This window comes from Convolutriloba macropyga, chromosome 12 (assembly GCF_964194025.1).
Source record: "Convolutriloba macropyga chromosome 12, txConMacr16.3, whole genome shotgun sequence".
Lineage (NCBI taxonomy): Eukaryota > Metazoa > Xenacoelomorpha > Acoela > Convolutidae > Convolutriloba > Convolutriloba macropyga.
In genome coordinates, this window is record NC_134479.1 from 44,833,745 (window position 1) to 44,856,648 (window position 22,904).

A 22,904-nucleotide genomic window follows, 5' to 3' on the forward strand; every position below is an offset into this window, starting at 1 on the left:
GATTTTTTTATTGGCCCGGAATGTATAAATGGATTGAAAACCTAATTGCTGATTGCCTTGAATGCCAAAAAAATAAACAAAAACGGAGAGACATCCACGAAGCACCTCTCGAAAATTGGGCTGATACAGTCCCAATCCTCATACGGTCCATATTGATCACAAAGGACCTTTAAATCCTCCATCGAACGGTAAACACCATTGTTTAGTTATTGTCGATTCATTTTCGCGTTTCATTCAAGTATACCCTGTACGTTCCACAGACGCAGTAGACACCATAAAAGCTTTAGAAAAGTTCATCTTGTCTTTTGGAATACCACAAAAACTTGTTTATGATAAGGGTTCGGCATTCATGAACCAAGATTTTGCGAGTTACATTCATGAATTAGGTATAACACCCGCACCTCGAACTGCTTATGCGCCTTGCACTAATGGTAAAGTCGAGATCCAAAACAAACATCTAGGAGCACATTTCCGAATTTTTCTAGAACAAGCTCGAGGTAAATGGGATGAACTGGCACCAAAATTTGCTTTTTCTAATAACACGGTCCCAAATGCTAGTACTGGAATCTCACCTTATGAAATTGTGTTCGGACAAAAACCACAGATACCTCTGTCACTTAAGTTAGGACTCCTACGAAATTCACAACTCACATGCTCTTCCGAGTTTTGCAAAGACCTGCCTCTTCACAGGCATACCTTGCAAACTTCAAAAAACACCGAAATTGACAAACTTCTAAAACCGACTATTAACAATTCGTTGCTTATGCGAGAAAACCAATTCAAACAAATATACAATAACGCTTATAAAAAGAGCTTAGAAAACAATAACCGCGCACATAAACATAGAACCAAACACAAATTAGGCAAGCCACTTGAGGTTGGACAAAAAGTTCTAATGGAAAACCATCAAATTGAGTTAGGAAAGTCAAAAAAACTACATGAACTAAGATCAGTAACCTTATACTGTAGAAAAAAAACTAACCAATGTTAACTATGAATTAACTTTAGATGGCAACCCGGCCACCAGGAAGGTCGCTCATAGAAATCACCTAGTCGAGTACTACCCAGCTACTGAAACTATACCACAGTTAACCCTAGAATATGGTATAGATAAAAATAATTGTGACCTATTTTATAATAATCTAATGACAAGTCAGATGAATAAACTCAACAGTCCCTTGACTAAATTCTCCTTCCAAAGCCCCACTAACACCGAATATTTCCCGTGGATAATTTCATACGAAAAGACTCCCCTGTGCAGAACTTCGACCCTGACCGAACTCCTACCAATTTCGATTCTGGATTCAACGAAGCAAGTTCAGGTGGTCGTGACAACCCACCTCCAGTCCAAACACACCTGCCTAGCAGTAGTCGAACAAGAAGTTCAACTCCTTGCCCACAGCACAATTCTAGAATACCTCTAGAGCCTAATTTAAGTCCTCTCCGCCCTAATACATCGGAACAAGACCTTCTAATTTACAAACTTTAGAAAATAATAATAATAATAGGCGAACTTCTAGTCGCCCGGCCAAGCCGCCATCACGCTATCAAGCAGGATTTACTTAACTTTGTTTTAGGTAGCAATAAATCCAGTCAACATTTACTGGCAGTGCCTATTACTACAACTCAGAGCCTTAATTCCCGACTTGAAGCGCTAAAAAAGAACAGGATGAACAGATATCCTTGTTTTGAAAAACTCTATTTTTCTTATTTACTTATAAGTCTTTTCTACTTTTGTACTCTTTCTATAGTTATCAACGCTACTGGACCTCCTTTTGAGGATATTAATGACGTATCTAACAAACTTAGGGTCATTCATTATGACTGTTCTAAAATGAAAGAAAATAAAATGTATGCTTTAACACAAGTTTCTCCTCGCAAAATTACACCAGAAAACATTCAGATGGTTGATACACATGTAACACTTTATCAACGGTCTTATCGGACCTTTGTTAAAGCTCTTATGTGCAAAGTCACTGCAATGCTCATTCGTTATAATTGTGGTATGTTTTCCCATTCATCAATTGTACACAACGCTCCAATAATAACATACGATATTATTGTTTCACCCGAACAATGCCTAAATGCTAATAAAACTGGAAAAAATACTGTTACCGAATTTGACGATGATGACATGGAAATTGACATAAAACATGGAATAAAAACTGTCTCCTATAAAAACCAGGGAGTTGATCTTGAAGGTGATTCATCAACATCTTGTGATAATCGTGGTCAAATTAAACACTTCTCTTTTGAAACCCTGATGCAAGAAACTGTACTCGATATTGATCTTAATGACAGAACTGTCTATAACAGTCAAGGACTAAAACTTCCTTGTGCCCTCTCAGAAGGAGGTTGTCATTCGACATCACTCGACCCCTTTGCATACAATTGGGAGGCACCGGAAAATTGTATAGTTACTAAAAGATTTTCACAAAATGCTAAAATGCTTAAACATGAAAACGAACTTGGTAACGTACAGTATTTCATAGTGAGTGATGAAAAACCGGAGACGCCCTATGAAGGACCAGGAACGTATTCTCCTGCTGAAATGGACATAAAATTTAGAGTAATTGATGAAAAAGAAAAGGTGTGTGGAAAACCAGAATTTATTTACAGAACAAATTTAGATTCTTTATATGTTTCTTATAAAGGCGGATTTAATATGAAGACTGGCAAACCTAATAAAACAAAAACTCAACAATTTTTTCGTAAACTTCGTGTTGAACCTGACAATAGCCTAAGTGTAAATGGGTTTAATAGGAAGCCTTCAGATGAACAGATCCGAACATCCGACAATGGTTTTGTTCCATGGGAACACTTAGACAAAGACAAGTTAGACTATGATCTTAACCTTGCGGTAAAAATGGATTTTGTCATATATCATAATTACATGCAAATCAAAAAAAGCATGGAAAGGTTTGGTCATAGAGCAATGCGAACTTGATCGAACTCAAAAACAAATGATACTAATGCAGGCTATCCAAAACAATCGTTTAGCTGGATATATGTTAACCGGCAACCGCTCGATGTTCTTAGACACAGATGGTAGCATAGGTTGGCTGTACCACTGTCCAAAAGGAACCTCACCACTTCAGGCTCTTGAACACTGTTATGATAGAATTCCTATTCATTATGATGGTAGGACAATGTTCGTCGACCCAATTACTCGACAAACCTACCCTTTTGCAAACGAAGTAGATTGTGTTGGAGGCTACAAAAATGCCTACCAATTAGATATTGATAATGAAAATTCATGGTACCATTTGATGCCAGCACCTGTTCCTTTACAACCGCCAAAAATATTCTCTTCAAGAGTTATTAGTTCTATTCCAAAATTTACCGTTTACGAATCACAGCGTGCCGGAATTTACACACCAAATCAGCTTAAATCGTTTTGGGACAATATCTTGCATTCGGAAGCTTCAAATTCTATTTGACAAAAATTTCAAGAGAAGTTCTAGAAGGAAGAAGCATAGACTATTCTCAAAAAGATATCTATGCGTCAGCAATGGGAATTAACAGACAAATTTATCTAGATTCTCTTCTTTCACCTACATTTTTTACAGACCAGTTCAAAGGCACTTTTGGAATCATCACTTTTTATCTGGAAAAAATTGGAGTTTATTTTGCTTGTTTCTTGTGCATAAAATTCTTAACTGATGTAATCGTAACAAGCATAAGAGCGTTCGAAATCCACAAAATATCAAACAAAACAATGGGTTTTTGGAAAATTCTATTAGGAGCAACATATAATCTTTGTATCTTATCGTTCTTTACACCGGTATTCTCTAACGAAACCAAACCGTCGGCCCCACAGAACAACAATCATTTCTTACCGCTTAGTAATTATCAACCTTACAGCACAATAGAAAAAACCTACAAATGCGTTGAGGATCAACCAAGAGAAAATAAAATTGATGAGCATTGTCATACAGAAAATAATAAAGCAGAATACCCAAATCTGGCGTCACATCAACCACAACCACAAAATGATGCAACCATTCGAAGTGTGGTGGCACCTCCTTAAAGCTGTGACTAAAAATCATCCTTTTTATAAAAAAAATAATTTGTCTCAAAAATAATAAAAATTATTTATATTAGACTCTGTAAGTTAGTTAATATCTTGTTTAGATACACCTCAAGGATGCTATGTTATGCAGCCCAAATTCAAAAAACAGCCTAACGCTTTATTCATTCGATTAGGACAATACACCGGACAATTATTATCATCAAGTATTTCCGCCTTGAAAACTACTGTAACTATTAGAGTTGCATCTTTCTACTTCAGTAACATCATTGATCTGGATGTACCACATTCAAATTTTCAATAGTTCTCATTGTTAAGAGCCCTGATTGATAACACAATTACTTTTGTAAACATTGGAATCGAATACGAAATTGTTTCAAAGCACCTGAAGAAAAACATTACTAGATTTTGAATTCTCTTGTAAGTTCAACATTGAGAGACATGTATGAATTTCTTTCTTTCTTTTTATTTCTTATAATCCAGTTTCAACTATGTAATCCCAACTATGTTCATCTAGCTATTGCCTGCACTCTCCCCCTACTCCAATTTTACTACAGTGAATCCGATTGATATATTATCTATAAATAACAATCGTTGTCAATAATCCTGTTTTCAGAAATAATTGACACTCCTTTTATCCTTTTTTTAAAATTTATTTTAATACCTATTTTGAAATGAAGAACACTAAGTTAATTAACAACTAAAACGCTTCTATTGATGTACTTTTTGTTTCAAGATAGACTTGTTACAATTTATCAAATAAAGAAAACCTTTGAAGAACAACACGGAGACATTTTCCCTCAAATTGTTATAAATTTTGAGTTTTGGGACACTTGGGAAAACGAGACTGTGATTTTAACCCCTCATTCGTTGTATTGGAAATATTTCGTATATTTAGCACAATTCGACCCTAATAGTTTGCCAAATGAGCTAGATCAGCAACATGATTCATTTAACTAATAGAAACTTACAAATCAGAATCGGAAACCAAAATTTTGAGCTATTAGCCGTATACTATGTTTCCGCTATAAGTATACTGACTTTCGCAAAAAAACCCATGACAAATATTTACAGAATTTTAACTATTTTCATTACTCATCCTCAGTTCGCCGAATTCACCATTTTTCTAGCATTCAAAGAGAACTCGGTATTTCAAGTACAACATCCAATCTACATTGCTTAGGTATCATTCTAAACTATAATATTTGCAGTTAACAATAAATTTGTAGAGTTACAAAAAATTCAACGATCTTTTGATGCATACCCAACTCCTGTACCTACTATGCTAGTAACGCTCAAAGAAATCCAAATTGAAAAAATTTGTTTAATAAGTATTAATCCTCTCTCAGTTCATTGGAAATTCTTCCTATTTATTCTAGAAAATCCAAACTGTGTACCTCACAATTTTTATTTTGATTGCCCAAAAACTGATTCTTGCCAAAACGATTCAATCCTTAAAGAGTTGGAAACTATTAACAATTAAAAGCAGCAATGATATTCTCATACCAAAACTGCCTTATACAAATACATTTTTTTGAAAAATCATTTGTCACGACAAAAAGCAACAGAGTAATCCCACAACTAATACTCCTTTTTGAATATTTAAACACTTGGACTGATGGAACCATTACCTTAACACCATCTTCCCCCTATTGGACATTCTTTATAAATATATCCCAAGCTTTAAATGGTTCTAAAATCCCTTTTAATTTAGATCTTCTATAATGCTCTTCCACTTTGGTGAGCGCCTAGTCAAAGTAGAGTCCCTCGAGCAATCTTTCATTGAAACTTCCACAGCAGAGATTAAACCCTGTATAATTATACACTATACAGACTACGAGCGTGGATGTGAGGGTTCTACTCGAGTCACCATGGGAATGATGCACTGGGAATTCTTTCTTGCACTCATTGATATCGAAGAGCACTTCCCAGTCAACTTGGGCGCTCTTCAGTAAAGTAATTTGTTTATTACAACTTTCTCTCCCCAAAAAAAAAATAATTTTCTCCCATGCTCATTATTCCTATCCTTTTTTTCTGATCAATTTGTTCTTTTCCCCTCATTTCTTTCGAAATTGTTAAAAATAAAATGATTTTGTTCATTGGTAAGGAAAAAGTTAAAATTGTTAAAGCAGAAAGATGGTTTACTATCTGTTTTATACAATATAAAGCATGTATCAAAATAACTTATATGTTCCCAAGCACAGGTACCATTAATCATTATTACATCTATCCAAACGAGAAACACTGGAATTTCTTTTTTGCTATTGCAGATCTAAATGTAACCATCCCCAACGAACTTGAACGCCATGGATTAGGAGTCGCATACCCAGATCTCTCTGATTTATCCATATAATGGGAAACATTTTGAAAATATTATCTCAGCAACCACAAATTGACTCAACCCCAAAAATCGAATGTCCTATTTGTTACCTCCCTTGTCGTCAATTTAAAAAATTGCACAAAAACCCAAACGGTCAACCCCCCCCCCCCATTTTGCTTGCATTCCCTGTAGAAATCAATTATTTAAATATTGGAATCAACCTAAATGCCCCATTTGCGTAACTCCTATTTATACAATCAGTCATTGCCATTATTTCCAGTGTGATTCTTGTCAAGAAATCAAAAAGTTATCCACTTGCCACAGCCACTTCAAAAGCCTACACCCTAAAAAATCAATTTGTTTGCAGTGTATGACTTTCACAACTACTAAATGCCCTTTATGCAAACAAACAATTGACCCAAACAACCCGTGGTAAAATCCTCAATTCAAAACTTCGTTCACAAACTATCCAAAATGTTTATCCCCACATTACTTGATTTTTTATTAATGGACCTTATGATTATTGCAGCAGCCTTCTCCTTCGTCTTAACCGTTTTCCTCGTAGTTGTAAGTATTCCTTTTAACTTTTTGATGTTCATAATTATATTAGTAATAGACCAAACAATTAAATCCCAAAATAATCGACAAACAAATCCTCCAACCGTGCCAGTCCCATAATTCCTTCCAATAACAATCTTTCAAAAATGAATACAACTGACAAAGAAACCAATACTATAGAATCCAAACCGGTCTCATTAATTTGTTTATGCTGCAGACCTGAAACAATTGTTTTCAAGAAATTACACGAGAACCCCCCTAACGAACTACCCCACGTAATGTGTCTGCTCTGTTACCAATATGTTATAAAAGATATGGGCTATGATTTTTGTCCTAAATGCTCTAAATTTAATGTTATCTTTTCAATCTTTAACTGGTTTCAATGTGATATTTGCAAACAAACAAGATTTCAATATTCTATTGCAAAAACGTTTCATCACAGTAATCATGAGCCCGTCAACTTTTGTAAATTTTGCGTAGAAGATTATAAATTATGCCCTCGTTGCGAAAAAACAATCACATAATCTAAAATGCGTCCAAGAACATCCAAAATTTTACTTCTTTCCCTAGTTTTATTTTTAATCCAATCGATATCCCTAATTCAACTCAGTTTTTACCAGGAGCAAGTCACCTCCTTCACCCTAGTTCTGCACTACTCATTGAATTGACAAAATGCAACCTATAACATTGTTTATTCTTCTATTTGTTCTCTTATGCGCATTGGCAATATCCCTTTTTATTAATAACTACCTCCTTTCCGCAATTCGCCAAATTTTCTCCAGATACTGAAAATAACCAATCTAGACCTATCCACAAAAAAATTTATCCTAATCCTAATTACCCTGCTTGCCATATCGTTCCTCATTAATCTCATCCTACTGTAGTTTCTCAAAAGTTTTCCTGTTTCTATCTAAGGAAAATAAGAGAACAGTCACTCGATGGGTCTTTCACAATCCCTATTCGACGGTTTCCGTTGGTTCTATCCCCATAAGGACATTATCTGCCCCATATGTTCACGGAAACCCGTTATTGTAGAAAAACTACATAAGCAATTTCCCAGAGAAAATCCTCACTATTGATGTATTCCTTGCAGAAAGGCACTTTTTAAAACATACACAGACCCCAAATGTCCCATTTGTCTTCGACCTTGTCTTCCCGTCCTGATCACATCCTACTTTCATTGTAATTTATGCAAAAAAAATGAAAACAGAATTAGGAGTAACGAAACATCCACATTTTTCCCAACATGACAAACACCGATTCTGTCGGGTGTGCATAAATAAGCTGACAGAATGTCCCATTTGCAAAAATTTTTTTTAGACGACGTTGTCTAATAAACCAAAAACAACTCAAGTACAAACGATCTTTTTTTCTCTCTTTTAACTTTTCCTCGGGAAGGGGTTACCTCAGCTTTCTCCAGCCTTCCCCCTGGCTTTTGAACCTAAATAATTCAGAACACTAACACGATAACTGAAAATTCCAAAAATGACCCGGAAAATTTCTTTCTTTCAACTCAGCAAGGTTGTCTCCCCAGCTGCACGGGTGGTTGCAGCCGTGTTAGTGTGACGCACGCCCCAAGACTCACACCTCCGGGCAGCGGAGAAAGACGTACTTGCGCCAGGGCTGCCCGCCTGGCATAAGTATAAAAAATTTTTTATTATTGCCCCCCTCCCTTTATTAAAGTTAACTTTGCATTTAGCAAAACAAAAACTTTTCTACTAAACTTTAATAACAAATTCATTTAGAATTAAAATTTTTAAGTCAAGCAGTTAGCAGCAAAACCTTAAAAAAACATTTTTTTACAATAGAATACTTTTTTATATTAGCAATACTATTGCAAACTTGAAAAGAAGCCATAATGTGTGATATTGATGACACAGGCTAACCAAAATCAAAACATTTTAGATCATCCACAAGGAAACACTCACAATGACTACCAGACCCACACTCGCAAGCGTAGTAATCCCCAGTCAACATACACAAGTGACAACACAACAAGAACAAACACAAACCCACTCTTCTCAGCCTCCTATTTTCTCAAAGCCTCCATTTAAACCCCAGAACACACAACAAGTTACTACAACTATTGCATCTCCATCAACTTCCAGTCAATATGATCCCGAAAACAACTGGCAAGTTAGCAGAAAGAGACAATTCCCAACCCAACAAATTAGCAATCACAAAAACAAAATTATTAAGATGAACAACATTGAAGATCTCGTTCCCGACGCTATCAGGAAAATACCCTCAGAATGTTTGAAACTGCAGAAACCGCGAGAAGAGAACAGGAATAAAGAAAACCCGAGATACGTTAACACCCTCCTCTATTTCCTGAAACCAAACTACAACAAATTTGAGGTTGCTAATAAAATAAACACCATCCAGTCAAATGGACATCAACAGATACTAGTCAACAGCGAAAAGCTTCCAGTTCTGAAAACCTTCTCGCTTCCCGCAGAAAACAACAAATGGAGAATCAATAATCGCGACCCTAAGAAGGGCACTTATACCCTTAGGAATAACATGCTCGACGCATATATTGAAGTCCCCTACGATGCCATTTCCGCTTTTCCTGTCGAGATGCCAGAACTATCAAAAATCAACACCAATAGTTTAATAGAGGAAAACACCACATTCAGGCAGGAAATATTTGAAAAGGAAACAGAGTTGCAAGAAGTGCAACTGAAATTTGAACAACTGAAAATGGAATCACAGAAACCACCTGAGGAGAAGCAACTACCTAACGACTATTGGCGGCGCCAATATGTCGTTGCCCATCGATTCCAAACCAAAAAACCAGCAAATCGAATGCACAAACTATGTTAAAAACGTTCTCCTTGAAACATCTAGAAATAACAAACGCCAACAAAAAACTTGGAGAAAAGAATCTGGAGCTAGGAAAGAAAATAACACAATTAATGAAGGAAAACGAAGAACAAAAGACAAATTTTCCGAGCTCAAAAGGAGGGTTAAAAAGCACAAAAAGCGACAGTCAATGGATATGGACGATCCAACTGAGGACGATATACAAGAGGTTCTTTTGATCGAAGACGATGGTAACAGTACGATGCCAAGCCCAGTCATTTTGTCTCCAGAATTTTTTAATTAATATAGCACAACATTATCGCCCTTTGCGATTAGTTTTATAGCATACCATTATCGCCCTTTGCGATTAATTTTATAAACTGTCTGAACTTGTAGTAACTCATTCATATGTCCCAAGTGCAATAAAATCAAATACGATGCAGTATATTTCTTTCTTTTAATCATTTTCTTTTCTATCTTAAAATCGGGGTGAGCTGTAGTATTACGAGAGCCGTTACCAATGAACGGATAATTAATCCCGCATTAGAGCGAACGTATTTAGGCGCTAATTAACCATTCTTTCGCCGCGCGCTAAACAAACTAACGCTTATTAAGACTACCAGTACACAAAAATTCAAACAACTCGGTTCGATTTATTTAAATAACACAACTTTAGGCCTGGATCTCCTCGCTTATATCCAGGACAGAAAATGTACGTTGTTGAACGTAGGCGGCCTGTAAAACCACAGTTTCTTTTGATTTAAATTACTTCTGCTTTTGACAGTTGCAATGCAGATCTTTCCCCCCAAGTTCAATAAGGATGAAGCAGATTGCTTCAGGGGAAAGACAATAGAGTCTCATAAAAAGCCCCCAAGAAAACCATAATTGTTGCGGTTTTAGAAGAGGGGAAAAGCAGAAAAAAGGCGCCTACGAAATCAATATTTGATGCTCTCACCTTTTTAGATTTTTATTATTTTTTTGGAGTTTCAATAATTTTTCCGTGAGATAAAAAAGAGTTAATTCTCTTGCCTTCTCGGCCACTAGGAAAATTAAGAAGCACCTCACTATGAACGTGAGTTTTTGATTAGCTCCCTATCGGCCCAAACGGAGCTGAGAGGAATTTATTGTTTCTCTCAGCGAAGTGGGACGGAATAAAATTAGAGAGACAAATAACAGAGCCAACGACGAGCAGCAGACAACTGCTTTATTTTTCCTACAAAATAAATTTCAAAATTCAAACAGAGAAGAAATTATATAAAAGTTTTCTAACTTAGAAGAACATTTTCTATTTTTCAAACAGAACATTCTTACGAGAAACCGACTTGAAGAAGTTTCAACGACGCACTCACTTAACAACAACACAATCAAGTAACAGCTCAACCCGGTTAAATACTGCTCAGTGTAAGCTTGTTCATTTAAACTATCTATTTAATTATTTGAACTTTTCAGCTCCCCAACAATTTTAAATTGAGACTTATAGCACAGACAGGTCTTAGGCATAGATCTTTGCCCTCGATTTGTTATATCTTTTGTCAAGTTTGACTGGCATACATAAAGAGATCCCGTATTGTGTGATCTGTAGCAGCCCAGCCAAATTTGATATCAACGAAAAAGATTGAGAAGTACCGGAATGGTCAATAAATAGGCTCAATCTGAATCCAGTTGAAATTTTATGAGCAATTTTGAAGCAACGATTGCGAAAATAGATAGTTCTCAGGGGAAAATTTGGAAGAAAACGTGTCAGAAAGTTAACTTAGATTTCGTGAGAAACTTTTGTGAAAACTATCCAAACCCTCTACATGATTCTTAAAAAGCAAAAACCGTTATGAAGTGATGCTAGAACTGAACTTGTTCTGTTAAAATGTTCTCAAAATGCTCTCAAAATAGAACTCAAAATGTTCTATTATTTGATGTCTGTGGGACTATTAAGAATTCGCTAGGTGTACGTTGCTTTTTGGTACCATACTGTATTTCCTGAAGGAGTTTCAAATAAAATAAGGTCCGAAGAGGAAGAAAACGTGATATAAAAACTGCTTAAGATAAGCATTGCTATAGCTTGCTAAGAAGCTCTACTTATTCAACGTATAGAGAGATGGCCAGAGAGAGGAAACCTTGAGCAACAAAAAAGAACAAGATAATGGGTTAAGAGACGGGCAACTTCGAGACCAGTTGGTATTACGGTCAACACACTAGGTTTCCAAGTAAGAGATGCTGGTTCGAGTCAAATACTGGTCCATTTTCACAGTAGTTGCGCCTGCTGAGGCCTTAAAAAGTTAACACGATCAACATACGCATTTCAGATCGATAGGCGTTGCTGCAATGACAGAAGAGTCACACCTCAGTTCTTCAGATTCAGAGAGAACCCCAACTGACAGGGACGTAAGGGACAGTAGATTTGTTCAGGAGCCCGCTCCTCAGACAACCCGAGTTGCAACTCCCCCTCCGACCACTCTGGTATCCCCTGCCTCAATCGCGGTTGATGAAAAGGGCAACCATGCAGCACCTGCGCCTCCGAATTCTAACAACGTCCTGAACAGTGGTAAGTCAAAATTTCATTCATTTTCAAGAAAATTAGAAGAAATTTTTTGAGGCGTTATAGGGAAAAAATTGATGTATTATCCAATAGCCGAAATGATCAAAAACGAAGAAGCGATCAATTCATTTTCTCGAAAAAATGGTATCCTCAGTAAATAAGCTAGTACAAACCGGAAGAGATCAAGTTTTTAGTTCCGAGATGTTTAACAAAATGACAAATAAAAAAGCGAGGAGGCGCATTTTTGGAGAGTTTTCTGAGCTTTATGTTTGAAATAATGCAAAAATTATTCTCCTTAGGAATGTACTCGGCTCTCTATGACAAGAACGGACAACCAATCCTGGTTCCAGTCAACGTGGAGGAGTTCAAAAGATCTCTCAATGCCAACAACGTCAGTAGTCCACGAACAGACGATGACCAGGTATCTTGATCAAGAATAAAATTCAAATCTCATTAGCCGGGCAGTTTTGCGTACAATACAAGGGGGTTTCCGCCGCTAGGAGGATACTTTATAACAGCCGTTGTCGTCTTCTTGAACGGCTATCATCTAGACGCGCTAATTTTACGAGTCGAAGAAGAGTATAGTATTGGAAAAGTATCTTTTTAAATATATTTTGCTATTAAATAATATTGCTATTAAATATATTTTAGCAGAAATAATATTAAATTATATTATATTGAAGCAGAAAAAAAGCGTGAAAAATTAACTCTTGTTTATCTTCTGAAAAACTTGAAGAGTTGTGACAGAATGGTTATCTGTTCATACTGCTGTTTTCGAGAGGGCGAGAGTCTAAGGTGTGGAAAAAATTCTCCAGGTGAGCTACATTTTTGTTCACCAAGTGTTTTTGAAACACTTTCTCTTTGCCTTGCATTATAACCCATGATGTTTGCTTTAAATGTTTAGTTGTTTCATTAGCAAGTATTAAGGACAATAATGTTGCTTTGACAGCAATTTACACTTTTTTATTGCTCAAAACGACTTTGAGCTGATCTGGACATTTTTCAATCATCTTTCGGATTTTAATATCATTTTAAGCATTTTTGGCAAATTGATTTTGGTTGCTTTAAATGTTAATAGTGGGCCCGCAAAAGCATCAGAACATAGTCCTTTAATGCAATAGATGGTTTAAAAGTCTGAAAGAATTTACAGATTGCTCCCGCGCAGCATCACGGGTTCGAACGATGGTCATGGGTATGGTTTTTGATGTCAATTGTAGTTGCTTATTGCTTTTATTTGCTTATGTATATTCTGGTGCAAACTTGACTGAATTTACATTTTTTGTGCTGTTATTTTCCAGAAATTAGGTACCCGCAGGCTCAAATAGTTTACTATTTTTAAAATGGGACAAAAACTGAGATTTCTTGTTGCTCGCATTTTTTAATGTACATTTGAAATTGATTATTTTTTCTCTCCGGGACTATCTCTGTATTGTTGAGGTTCTTTACCTCATTCAAATTTGGCATTTCAATAGAAAATGTTTTGCAAATCGGTTTTTCTAGCTCATTTTGGATAGTTTTTGTTGAATAAGTTATAATAAATTTTTTTTTCTGATTCCAAAAAACAAAATTTAATTTTCTGTGAATTCATATTTTTTTCTTTTTACATATTTGGCCCTGCTTTGTTTCTGCTGTGCACGCTGTGTCTTAATAACGATCATTAACTTAAATTTAAGTTTCTTTTTTGCCTGTGAAGTAAATTAAAATTTCTTTAAAATAAATTTAAACAAAAAAATGCTACATAAAAAACAATTTTGACAAATTTCAAATTTACCGAGAGAAAGAATTTTGAGACTAAATTTTATTTTTATAAAAAAAAAATTGATTAAAAAATTTCTCAGGAAATAAACCCATTTATAATCTAGTGTGGATCTGCGTTTTTGTTCATTTGCTCCTGACTATGGTTTGAACTTTTTACTAAGTCAATACATAAGTGAGTAGTGTCAACATCTTTCTTCGAATCGTATCCGGAATTCTTCCGGCTATGGTTTTTACTTTGTTAATGAATAACTGTTTCACTTAATTTCACAGCTTTTTTGACATCTTAGGTGAAATTTTTTGACTTCTCTAGGCTATTTTCCTTGCTTGCTTACTGTACTTAAAAGCAGCAGTTGCTGAGCACAGCACTCTAAAATGAACAGAGTTAGTATCAAAAAACGAAAAAAAGTAAACTCATACAAACCAATTTTAAGTATCTCGTTTTTTAACTGTGTTCTAATTAGTCTGAATTACGGTGTCTAATGTTTATTTCTATTGATTCTAATAGGAAAATTTAATTCTATATACTGTCATTAAGAGACATAAACCTGCCAAATGACTATAGATAGAATCTAATTAGCACTCATTTCGGTCATTTTTATGTAACCATGTCATCTCTTCTTCTTTTTTCTTAGTTGCTCTAAAATTGAAAACCAAGTAAAATTAAAAATTCTTAGTTGCTCTAAACCATGAAAATCAATTATTATGTAGAGCGTACAGGAATCGCATGTCTCCGTATGGTAAGAAAAATATGTGATTCTCAACCGGAAATAAAATCACAATGTGCGATAAAAATTCCTTAAAAACAACTTAAAATGGGCTGAAAGTTTTGGACTCAAAATAATTAAATTTCACTTCTTTTGCTCGAAAATGTCAAAAGTAACTGAGAAAAAAATATGAAAACTGCAGTTAAGTACAATTTACAAAAAATTCTATATTGTAAACCCCTAAATTTCTCGCTCGATGAGCACTGCAAGCAGCAAAATATTCCTGCTCCTTTCTGTTGCTTTTCAAGTTGAACGCATTGGAACGTTGTGTTTTCTGACATTACCGATTGTTTAATTGTTTAGTTTGTTTAATTTTTCTTTGTACATAAAAATCACAGAGTATTACTAATGACCGGATTGTTGTTCCAGGTAGTAACCACAGCTGTTGCACAAGATCGAGATCAACAGTTAGAGCAAGAGAGGGAGAAAAATTTAGAACTTCAAAGACAGTTAGAAAGGGAAAGAGAGAGAATTATGGAACAGGAAGTCGCCAAGACCATCATTCCCAGCAGTGACATGTAAGGAATGCGAAACCTCGATTATTGGGTTCCTTCCCTAGTGCTCGCCGAATTGAAAAACTTGCAAGTGAATGCATACGGGTACCAAGTTGCTTGCAAGATTCTTGCAAGTTTTTCAATTCACTTGAAAGAATCTTGCAAGTTTTTCTATTCATATGCTCGGGGAAGGCGGCCACCAGAGAAAGGGTGCGGATTTTTGCAGCAGTAAACTTGTCTTAACTTGTTACTTGTCTTAGTTTACAGATCATGACATTTTATCACAATTTGACTTTTAATCAGTATTAATTAATACTGATTAAACGTGAAATTGTGATAAAATTTCAGGATCTGTAAACTCTTTAAGCGCTAGTAATTGGTCATCGTCGCCAATTCGGTTTTTCTTAGAAACTTTTTCATCGTAGAGCTTCACAAAATTTGTGTTAAAATTATATTAGAAAACAAGAGCTTTTTGGAATGCTAGCATGCAGGAGTTTTAACTGTTTGAAGTTAAATTTTGGGTTTCAGAGACACTCAAACAGATGACGAAGACTGGAATGTAAAAGATGATGATGATGATGATGACTCATCAATTGATCCAGGGACCGTCTCTGAGACTGAGACCACTCTGGCTAAACACGAAGCACTGCTGGAGAAGTTACTCGAGAGCCAAGACCAAACAAACGAGAACATGAAAGAGAGGTTAGACTTTTTGAATGAAAAAAATCTGATGGGTGTTTGCTAGTTTCTTATAGAGTTTCGGTTCTTAAGGAAAAAAGATTAAGACATACTTGAAACAGCGCGCCTCAATTTAAAGTGTGTACATTATCAAATAAAAAATGTTGCAAATTATGTTCAAAACCACGCGATTCAATCAATTTTTTTTATCAATATATCTTATTTAGTATTCCTCTTTGCTCAATTGATTTTTCAAAGAAAAAAGGAGGCTCGGTAATGTGCGTACGCACATAATATTCCGACCCCGCTCATCCACATTCTTGACTCAATTGGCTACCAAATGATGAAGAGATAGAAAACTTTCAAAAACATGCACATCGTTCAATAAACAACCAATGAAATACGATAATGCCACGCTGGAGGGCCGGTGAAAGTTGTTGATAATAGGAATACTAGAAAAGACAATAAAAATCAAACAGCACACATTAATTACGGCCAAAACTCGATGTCTGTAAGAAAAAAAACATAACAATATCAAACTCGAATCAGATAAAAACCAAAACAAAACAATTTAACCTACACTATATTAGAAAAGATATGGGACCTGTCCCCGATGCGAATGGTTAACAATTTGAAAAAAAAAGCAAATGGTGCGAAGGTTAAAAATAATTTTTCATTTTTGAAAACAATTAATTTCACAGTTACAAATGTCATTAGAAATCAACTGAAATCACTAAAATGTTCGTTTACATCTGCATAGGAAGCAATTGAGACATTTCATTACCCAATTATCGATTGCGCAAAATCTCAAAGCCAATGGGATTAACGACTGATGTTTTAATTTAAAAAGAAACCAAAAAATACTTTGAACTGTACAATTGTATAAAAATCTAACATTTTATGAAATCTCGTAGTAACAGTAGTAACAAAGCAAAGAAACAATTTTTTGAAACTAAAACCGTCATAAAGATTAGATTATACCTCAATGTAACGGGGTTGTGAATTGTGTTTACAGAGACTGATCTACAAATCGACCGAAAAACTATTTAAAAAAACGAAGCTCAAAAACCCAAGTATATTTTTGGAAACAAATATTTTCAATAGTCACAACAGATTTAGGATTACAATAAAAAATTATGGACTAAGTATTAATGCCTCAGGAAGCCAATTGGGCCTGCTAATAATGAGACTAAGTCAGGAGCACACAAAAAAAAAAACAAATACATAAAGGAGCCAAAACTTCAAAAAATTTTGCGACATTTCACTGTTCAAGGCTCAACAATTAAAAGAGGTTACCTGTAAGAAATGCAAATTGTTGTTTTCTCTTCAACCTAACATCAACGAGTCTGCCTTATAAAAGGACTACTTAGACATGACAACAAAAAGAAACCCAGATATTAACAGTATAGAAATCTCGAAAACTTTTTTTGAAACTAAATGGTCGAAGCAATCCCTCACAACGTATAACCAAGCACGAAAAAAGTTTTCATCAGCAAAGTTAATTGGAACTTCTTTTGAGTGAGATTGAGTCACAAGGTGACGAAAATAAAAGCAAAAAGGAGACAGATGAAAAAAAATTTTTTAAAAAATTTAATTTGAAAGTCATTAAAACAAACAGCTATAATATGAAATCTTTAACTAGGTTGTGAGTTATACGTCTCGGGGCAATTAAGATCTACTGTTATTGGGTATATAGCGTATAACAACGAAAATAGAGACAAACATGCGCAAAAAAACACACAATGTTTTGCAAGATAACTGTGTCTCAGCCCAAAAACCATAAACTATTCAACATAAAGAATTAGCATATCGAGGTACGCTTTTTCCAACGTTAGACATTTTCCTTAGAAGGCCTTTTTTTAAATAGACTTGTCAATATTGTGATAATTCGACAAAGAAACAAATAAAGCTCATAAAAGATGCAATTATGATAGAAAATAAAACAAAAATTGAAAACGCGTAGTACCGAAAAAAGGAAACCATTAGCTGAATATAAAACTGTTACCGACAATATTTTACAACTCACGGGAAGTTAGTTTCCGCCTGGTTTTACTGAGATTGCGCCCCAGGTTGAGAGAAATAAGGTAAAATAGTGGCAAAGTTCAAAAAATCACCGAAGTTTTCTCAAAACAAATATATTCGAAGTCATAACAGACAAAAGATAACAACTGAAAAAAGTCTAGATACTTTTATATCTTCTAAAAGCTAACTGGATCTTTGATTGGGGACACCAAGTCATTGGGCGACAAAAGAATTGAAAGCAAAGCCAAAGAAGTCCACAAAACTTTAACGAAAACAATTGATCAGAGCAATAAAAACCATGAGATTTACTCTGAAACCATAATATAGTCTTGTTGGGTCTCGTTTATTGTAAATAGTATCTGTCAAAGTTTGAGCCTTGATTTGAATTTTTTGTCCTTAATTTACACAGAAGACATTTAAATAGCGGAAATATTTTGAAAAAAAATGGTCGCGCCCCAATAAAATCTAAAAAAATTTATATAAGGATCCATCGTGAGATCAAGATCAGCCCAGATATTGCTGCTCGTCTAGGAGAACACTCAATTGTTGAAATGGTTGCAAAATAGATCAATTCAGTTTCTCAAAATTAAATAATGAATTTTGTATAATTATCGAAATTAAATTTGCAAAAATTGGCAAAGTTATAATTCCAGAAGGCACTTAAAACCAACGTGAGTACAACTAGCATTTTTTTGAGCTTAAGAAGAATATGGCAGCAGTCTTAAGGTGTCTACATCCAGCAAATTTTAAGCAGGTGTGCTAAAAAAGCCATTTTTTCGATTAAAAAATTCTTAAATTTGAAAAGTTTAGAATAAATTCCAGCCAACAAAAAAACTCGAATCGAACAATTCAGCAACCCTACTCTATCTTTAGAGACAAAGTAAATAACACTACAGTTTTAACAGACTTTAGCAAAATTGACGAAAATTTGGTCAAAATTGACGAAAAATTGGTCAAAAATGTGAATAAAAACAAGCTGAATTACGTCTGAAAAACAGCTGAATCACAAAACATTAAATATCGATAACTCCCTATAAAAAGCAGAAAATGAAAAAAAAATTTACTTCCACATTCTACGCTAGACGGGCTTTCTAATGATACCACTCACAACTCTCTACGCTTATTATATTGATCGGCCAAAATTGTCTGAATAAAAAAACCAATTGAGTATATAGTTCCCCCCCCCCTCAAGAGGGGTCGGAACAATAAGACAATAAATTGTAGAAGTGCTCCAAGAAATAGTGAATCCATTGTTGTCAATTCCAGGATGGTCGAGGCCCAAGATCAACTGGGAAAACTGATGACTAGTTTCAACGCCAGTTCCAAAAACAAGCAGGAGCTGGACACACGGCTGAAGAAGCTGGACGATAGGGTAAGATTGTCTTTGAAAACTACTTCACGTGTTTAACTGATTTAATTTCTTGAAGATAGCACACTTATCTGATGACATCTTTTCGAAGAGATGCGTTATCATGTATGATCTTATAACCAATTCTATTTAATATAAGATTCTTTTGATGACTAAAATTTGAACAACTCTCAGGCTGCATTATCTTGGGCGCGAATTTTTTCAAAACGCAAATTTACAATTTTTATAAATTTGATATAATTTGCAGCATTGCAATTGCAAGTACATATTTCACCAATATTTATTTTCGAGATCGTGGTTAAATTATCATCTGCTATAGAAGTTCAATTTGGCTACAAAATGCATCTGTTTTAGTTGGAAGTGGCCTTGAAGGCTCTTGAAAAATACACAGCTGAGGAAGACAGAGACAGGTGAGAACATTTTTCTTACTTATAGTGCCCCTGAGTTTGCCAGTCCAACATTGGTATACAAGCTCTTTTTTTAGCGAGGGATTTTTCGGAAAAAAACCGATGGCTCGGCTTTTCGACTATGTCTTTAAAGTTGTTTGTATTTAAATCGCTTTAAAGCTTTAAAAGCTTGAATTAAATCATTAATAAGTGCTTATTACAGACTATTAAATCAATTTTGCATGCTCAAAATGCGCGCTTTTAATTAGGCTTAATTGAGATTTAAAGATACTTTTAATGCAAATAATAGATACCTAAAGTGAGCGAAAACGTGCTGCAAGACTTTTAACCTATTTTTCGATTTGAAAGTTCTCTTATTTTGCAAAATTGGCGGAACCCATTTTCCGAAAAGTAAGATACAAAGGATGTCTCCTAATTTCGTTCATTTTATGTATCTAATTTCCGAGCGAATTTTACTAAGGCGGAAACTTTGAACTTTGGGGTATACATCTGCGGTGTAATGCTTATTCTTTGTTACGAGGACTTGAATAAATCATCTAAGCCAGGAGAAAAAATCTTTAATTTTCGATGATTTTATTTAAGTTTGGCAAAAATGTCAAATTTTTATTAATAAACGCATTGCCAATTCTTTTGCAAGAACAGGCACATTCGTTAATTTAAAAAACCATTTCTATAGATATAGAACTAACAGTTTTTGGATGTTATCTAATTGCTTTAGGAATTTGAACTCTTCAAGGGGTTCTATTACACCCAGGGTGGATCCGTACTCTGCCAGAGGAGGATCCAGATCCAATGAGGTAAGAGAAAACTGGAAAATTTTTCTGACTTTCTTCGATTTTCTACCTGAAATTTATGCTGACGTAACCGTTTTCCGTGCGTTTCTTAAATTATATGGCTCGATCGTTCGATAAAAATATAGACGCTATAGAGGCTATCTATTGTTTATAGAGGCTATCTTAACAATGCAAAAATACAGTCACTCAAATTTTGCTCGAAAAATTTTGTAATCCTTTATATTCTATGCGGAGTTTATTCCGAAATGCGCACTGAAATATTTCAGTTAAATTTTTTTAGGCTTTGAACACTATTTTCCATTAAATCTATACAGATCTATGCTAAAAAAAATTTCATTCATAGAGACGGGGTCCTCGCCAGTCATCTTCTCGGGGCTCTTCCACCAGGATTCCACCAGATCCACCTCTTCCGCCAATTCCACGCGATGACCGGTACGCACCACCAGGGTACCCTGGAATTTCCTCAATTCCAGAGGAAAGGAGAAGTCTCATGTCGCAGGGTTCCTCTAGAGGGGGTTACAGGGCGACATATGAGGACCCAACATCAACGGGGGTTCTGGGAGGACATCCAGTGGTTCCTCGAATCGACAGTCGGATGAGTTCACACAGGGTAAAAATTAATAAGCTATATTTTAATGCAAATATATTGAGTTATGAAGAAAATAGGCAAATTTAAGAGAATTTTTCTTTCGAGCGGAAACATTCATTGCATGTTGAGCCCTTTTGTAAAAAAGGTTTTGAGAGAATTTTGTTTTCTGTATTTGCACGAGCTGAGATTTACCTGAGTTAAGATACGTTTGCTTTTTTTAGTGCATAAACCTATAGACGTAAATCGCTTTAAACTTATAATTTAAACTTCGCTTTAAAATGCTCGGAACATTACATTCTTACACTTATCAACTCATGTCATGGTCCCACACGAAATCAAGTATGTCCAGACCGAAATAAAAAACAAGGGCGCGTTGTTCGTTCAACCTTGCATGTCTGGAAACATCAAAAAACGCACGAAAGTGTGAACATGGACTTACGAAGGTTTTGACATATACGCACTTAAGTCTGGACATGAAAGCACAAAATCTGAGCATAAAGACATTTCCGTTTGCGATAGTTTGGAAATACTTGATTTTCGTCTGGGACTGTCATTCCATAAACACTAAATATTTGTCCACATAAAAAAGTACTTAAAATTATGTTCCATTTGAGCAATTTTTAAAAATCTTTTTTGGGTCAACAAAGCTTTCAATTTTTTTGGGGGGGTACGTTGAAGGAGAACGTCCCAATGGTGAAAAACGCAGCCCCCAATCCCGCGAATGTGGGTGGAGGAGTCGAAGGAAACATGCCAGGTGTTGACTCTTCCCAAGTGGTATTCCCAAATATGGAGTACGAGAGACAGAGCATGATATCCCAGATACCAGCCGCAGACCAGGTGTCCATCAACAGCCACAGAGAGTGAGTCAGTGTGAAACTAAATTTTAACAAGCGAAATTCCAATTCTGTTTTACATTGAAACATGTCTTCCCGGTTTTCCATCAAACAAAATCCCAATAAATTCCAATGATGTGCGGATTCAAATTTTTAGCAGGAGAGGCGGGGAACTATGTATGATCTTCAAGTTTTTTGAAAAAAATCAATTTCTTCGAAAACTTGTAAGATTTTGAATCAAGACAGAATTATTTTCCATCGATATGGAGTTCTGAAACCTGTTTACTAAACATTAACTTTTTCTAAATGATTTTTGAAAACAAGAGAGGCCTGATTTTAAAAAAAAAACAGGATTGAGAACTTGTAAGAGTCTTTCAAGTTTTTAATCAGCTTGCAAGATTCTTTAAATTTTAAATTCTTGCAAATTCTTCGCTCATCACTAGGGCACCAATTTCATAAATTGGGCGGTAAAATTCGATACATCATCTCTATCAAAACTCTTTCAGCACTGAAACCATTCGCTCCAACACCATCACCAGTCGACCTCAAACTGCAGAAGAGAACAACTCCACTGCTCTTGTGACGTCATCATCGGCTGCTGCTCTCGACCAATCACAACAGCAGCAGCAGAATCAGCCGAGAAGTGTGCCACATATCAGACAGTCATCTTTCAACCCAGATTTGAGCTCGATTAGAAGTCAAGAAGAGAGCACGTTTAGCCCGAGGTTTGATCATTATAACGTTGAAGTGCTTAGCATTATCGCAGTGCTTATTTTAACTGACTGTCAGATCCGGGTGCTTAACTTTTACTTGGCCTTATTTTCCTCACTCATCTGTTGTGAACATCACTTAAAGCAGAGGGAAACAAACCAATTTTCATAAGATATTTTCAAAAAGTTGAACTGCCCCATGTATTAAAATAAGATAAGTCTCTCAAACGGACATTTTCA

At 35.3% G+C, this 22,904-nt stretch overlaps 1 protein-coding gene across 1 annotated transcript in view; it reads left to right on the forward strand.

Annotated features, from left to right (window-relative positions):
* LOC142351166 (uncharacterized) overlaps positions 1-22,904 on the forward strand; it is a 61,524-nt gene that overhangs the window by 32,432 nt on the left and 6,188 nt on the right. Inside the window, exons 18-27 of the mRNA XM_075403282.1 lie at positions 12,014-12,252; positions 12,546-12,667; positions 15,138-15,286; positions 15,791-15,964; positions 19,229-19,334; positions 19,686-19,741; positions 20,457-20,535; positions 20,876-21,142; positions 21,800-21,981; positions 22,461-22,679. Of these exons, the coding sequence (XP_075259397.1) occupies positions 12,014-12,252; positions 12,546-12,667; positions 15,138-15,286; positions 15,791-15,964; positions 19,229-19,334; positions 19,686-19,741; positions 20,457-20,535; positions 20,876-21,142; positions 21,800-21,981; positions 22,461-22,679 (1,593 nt within the window). The remainder of the gene's footprint in view (positions 1-12,013; positions 12,253-12,545; positions 12,668-15,137; positions 15,287-15,790; positions 15,965-19,228; positions 19,335-19,685; positions 19,742-20,456; positions 20,536-20,875; positions 21,143-21,799; positions 21,982-22,460; positions 22,680-22,904) is intronic.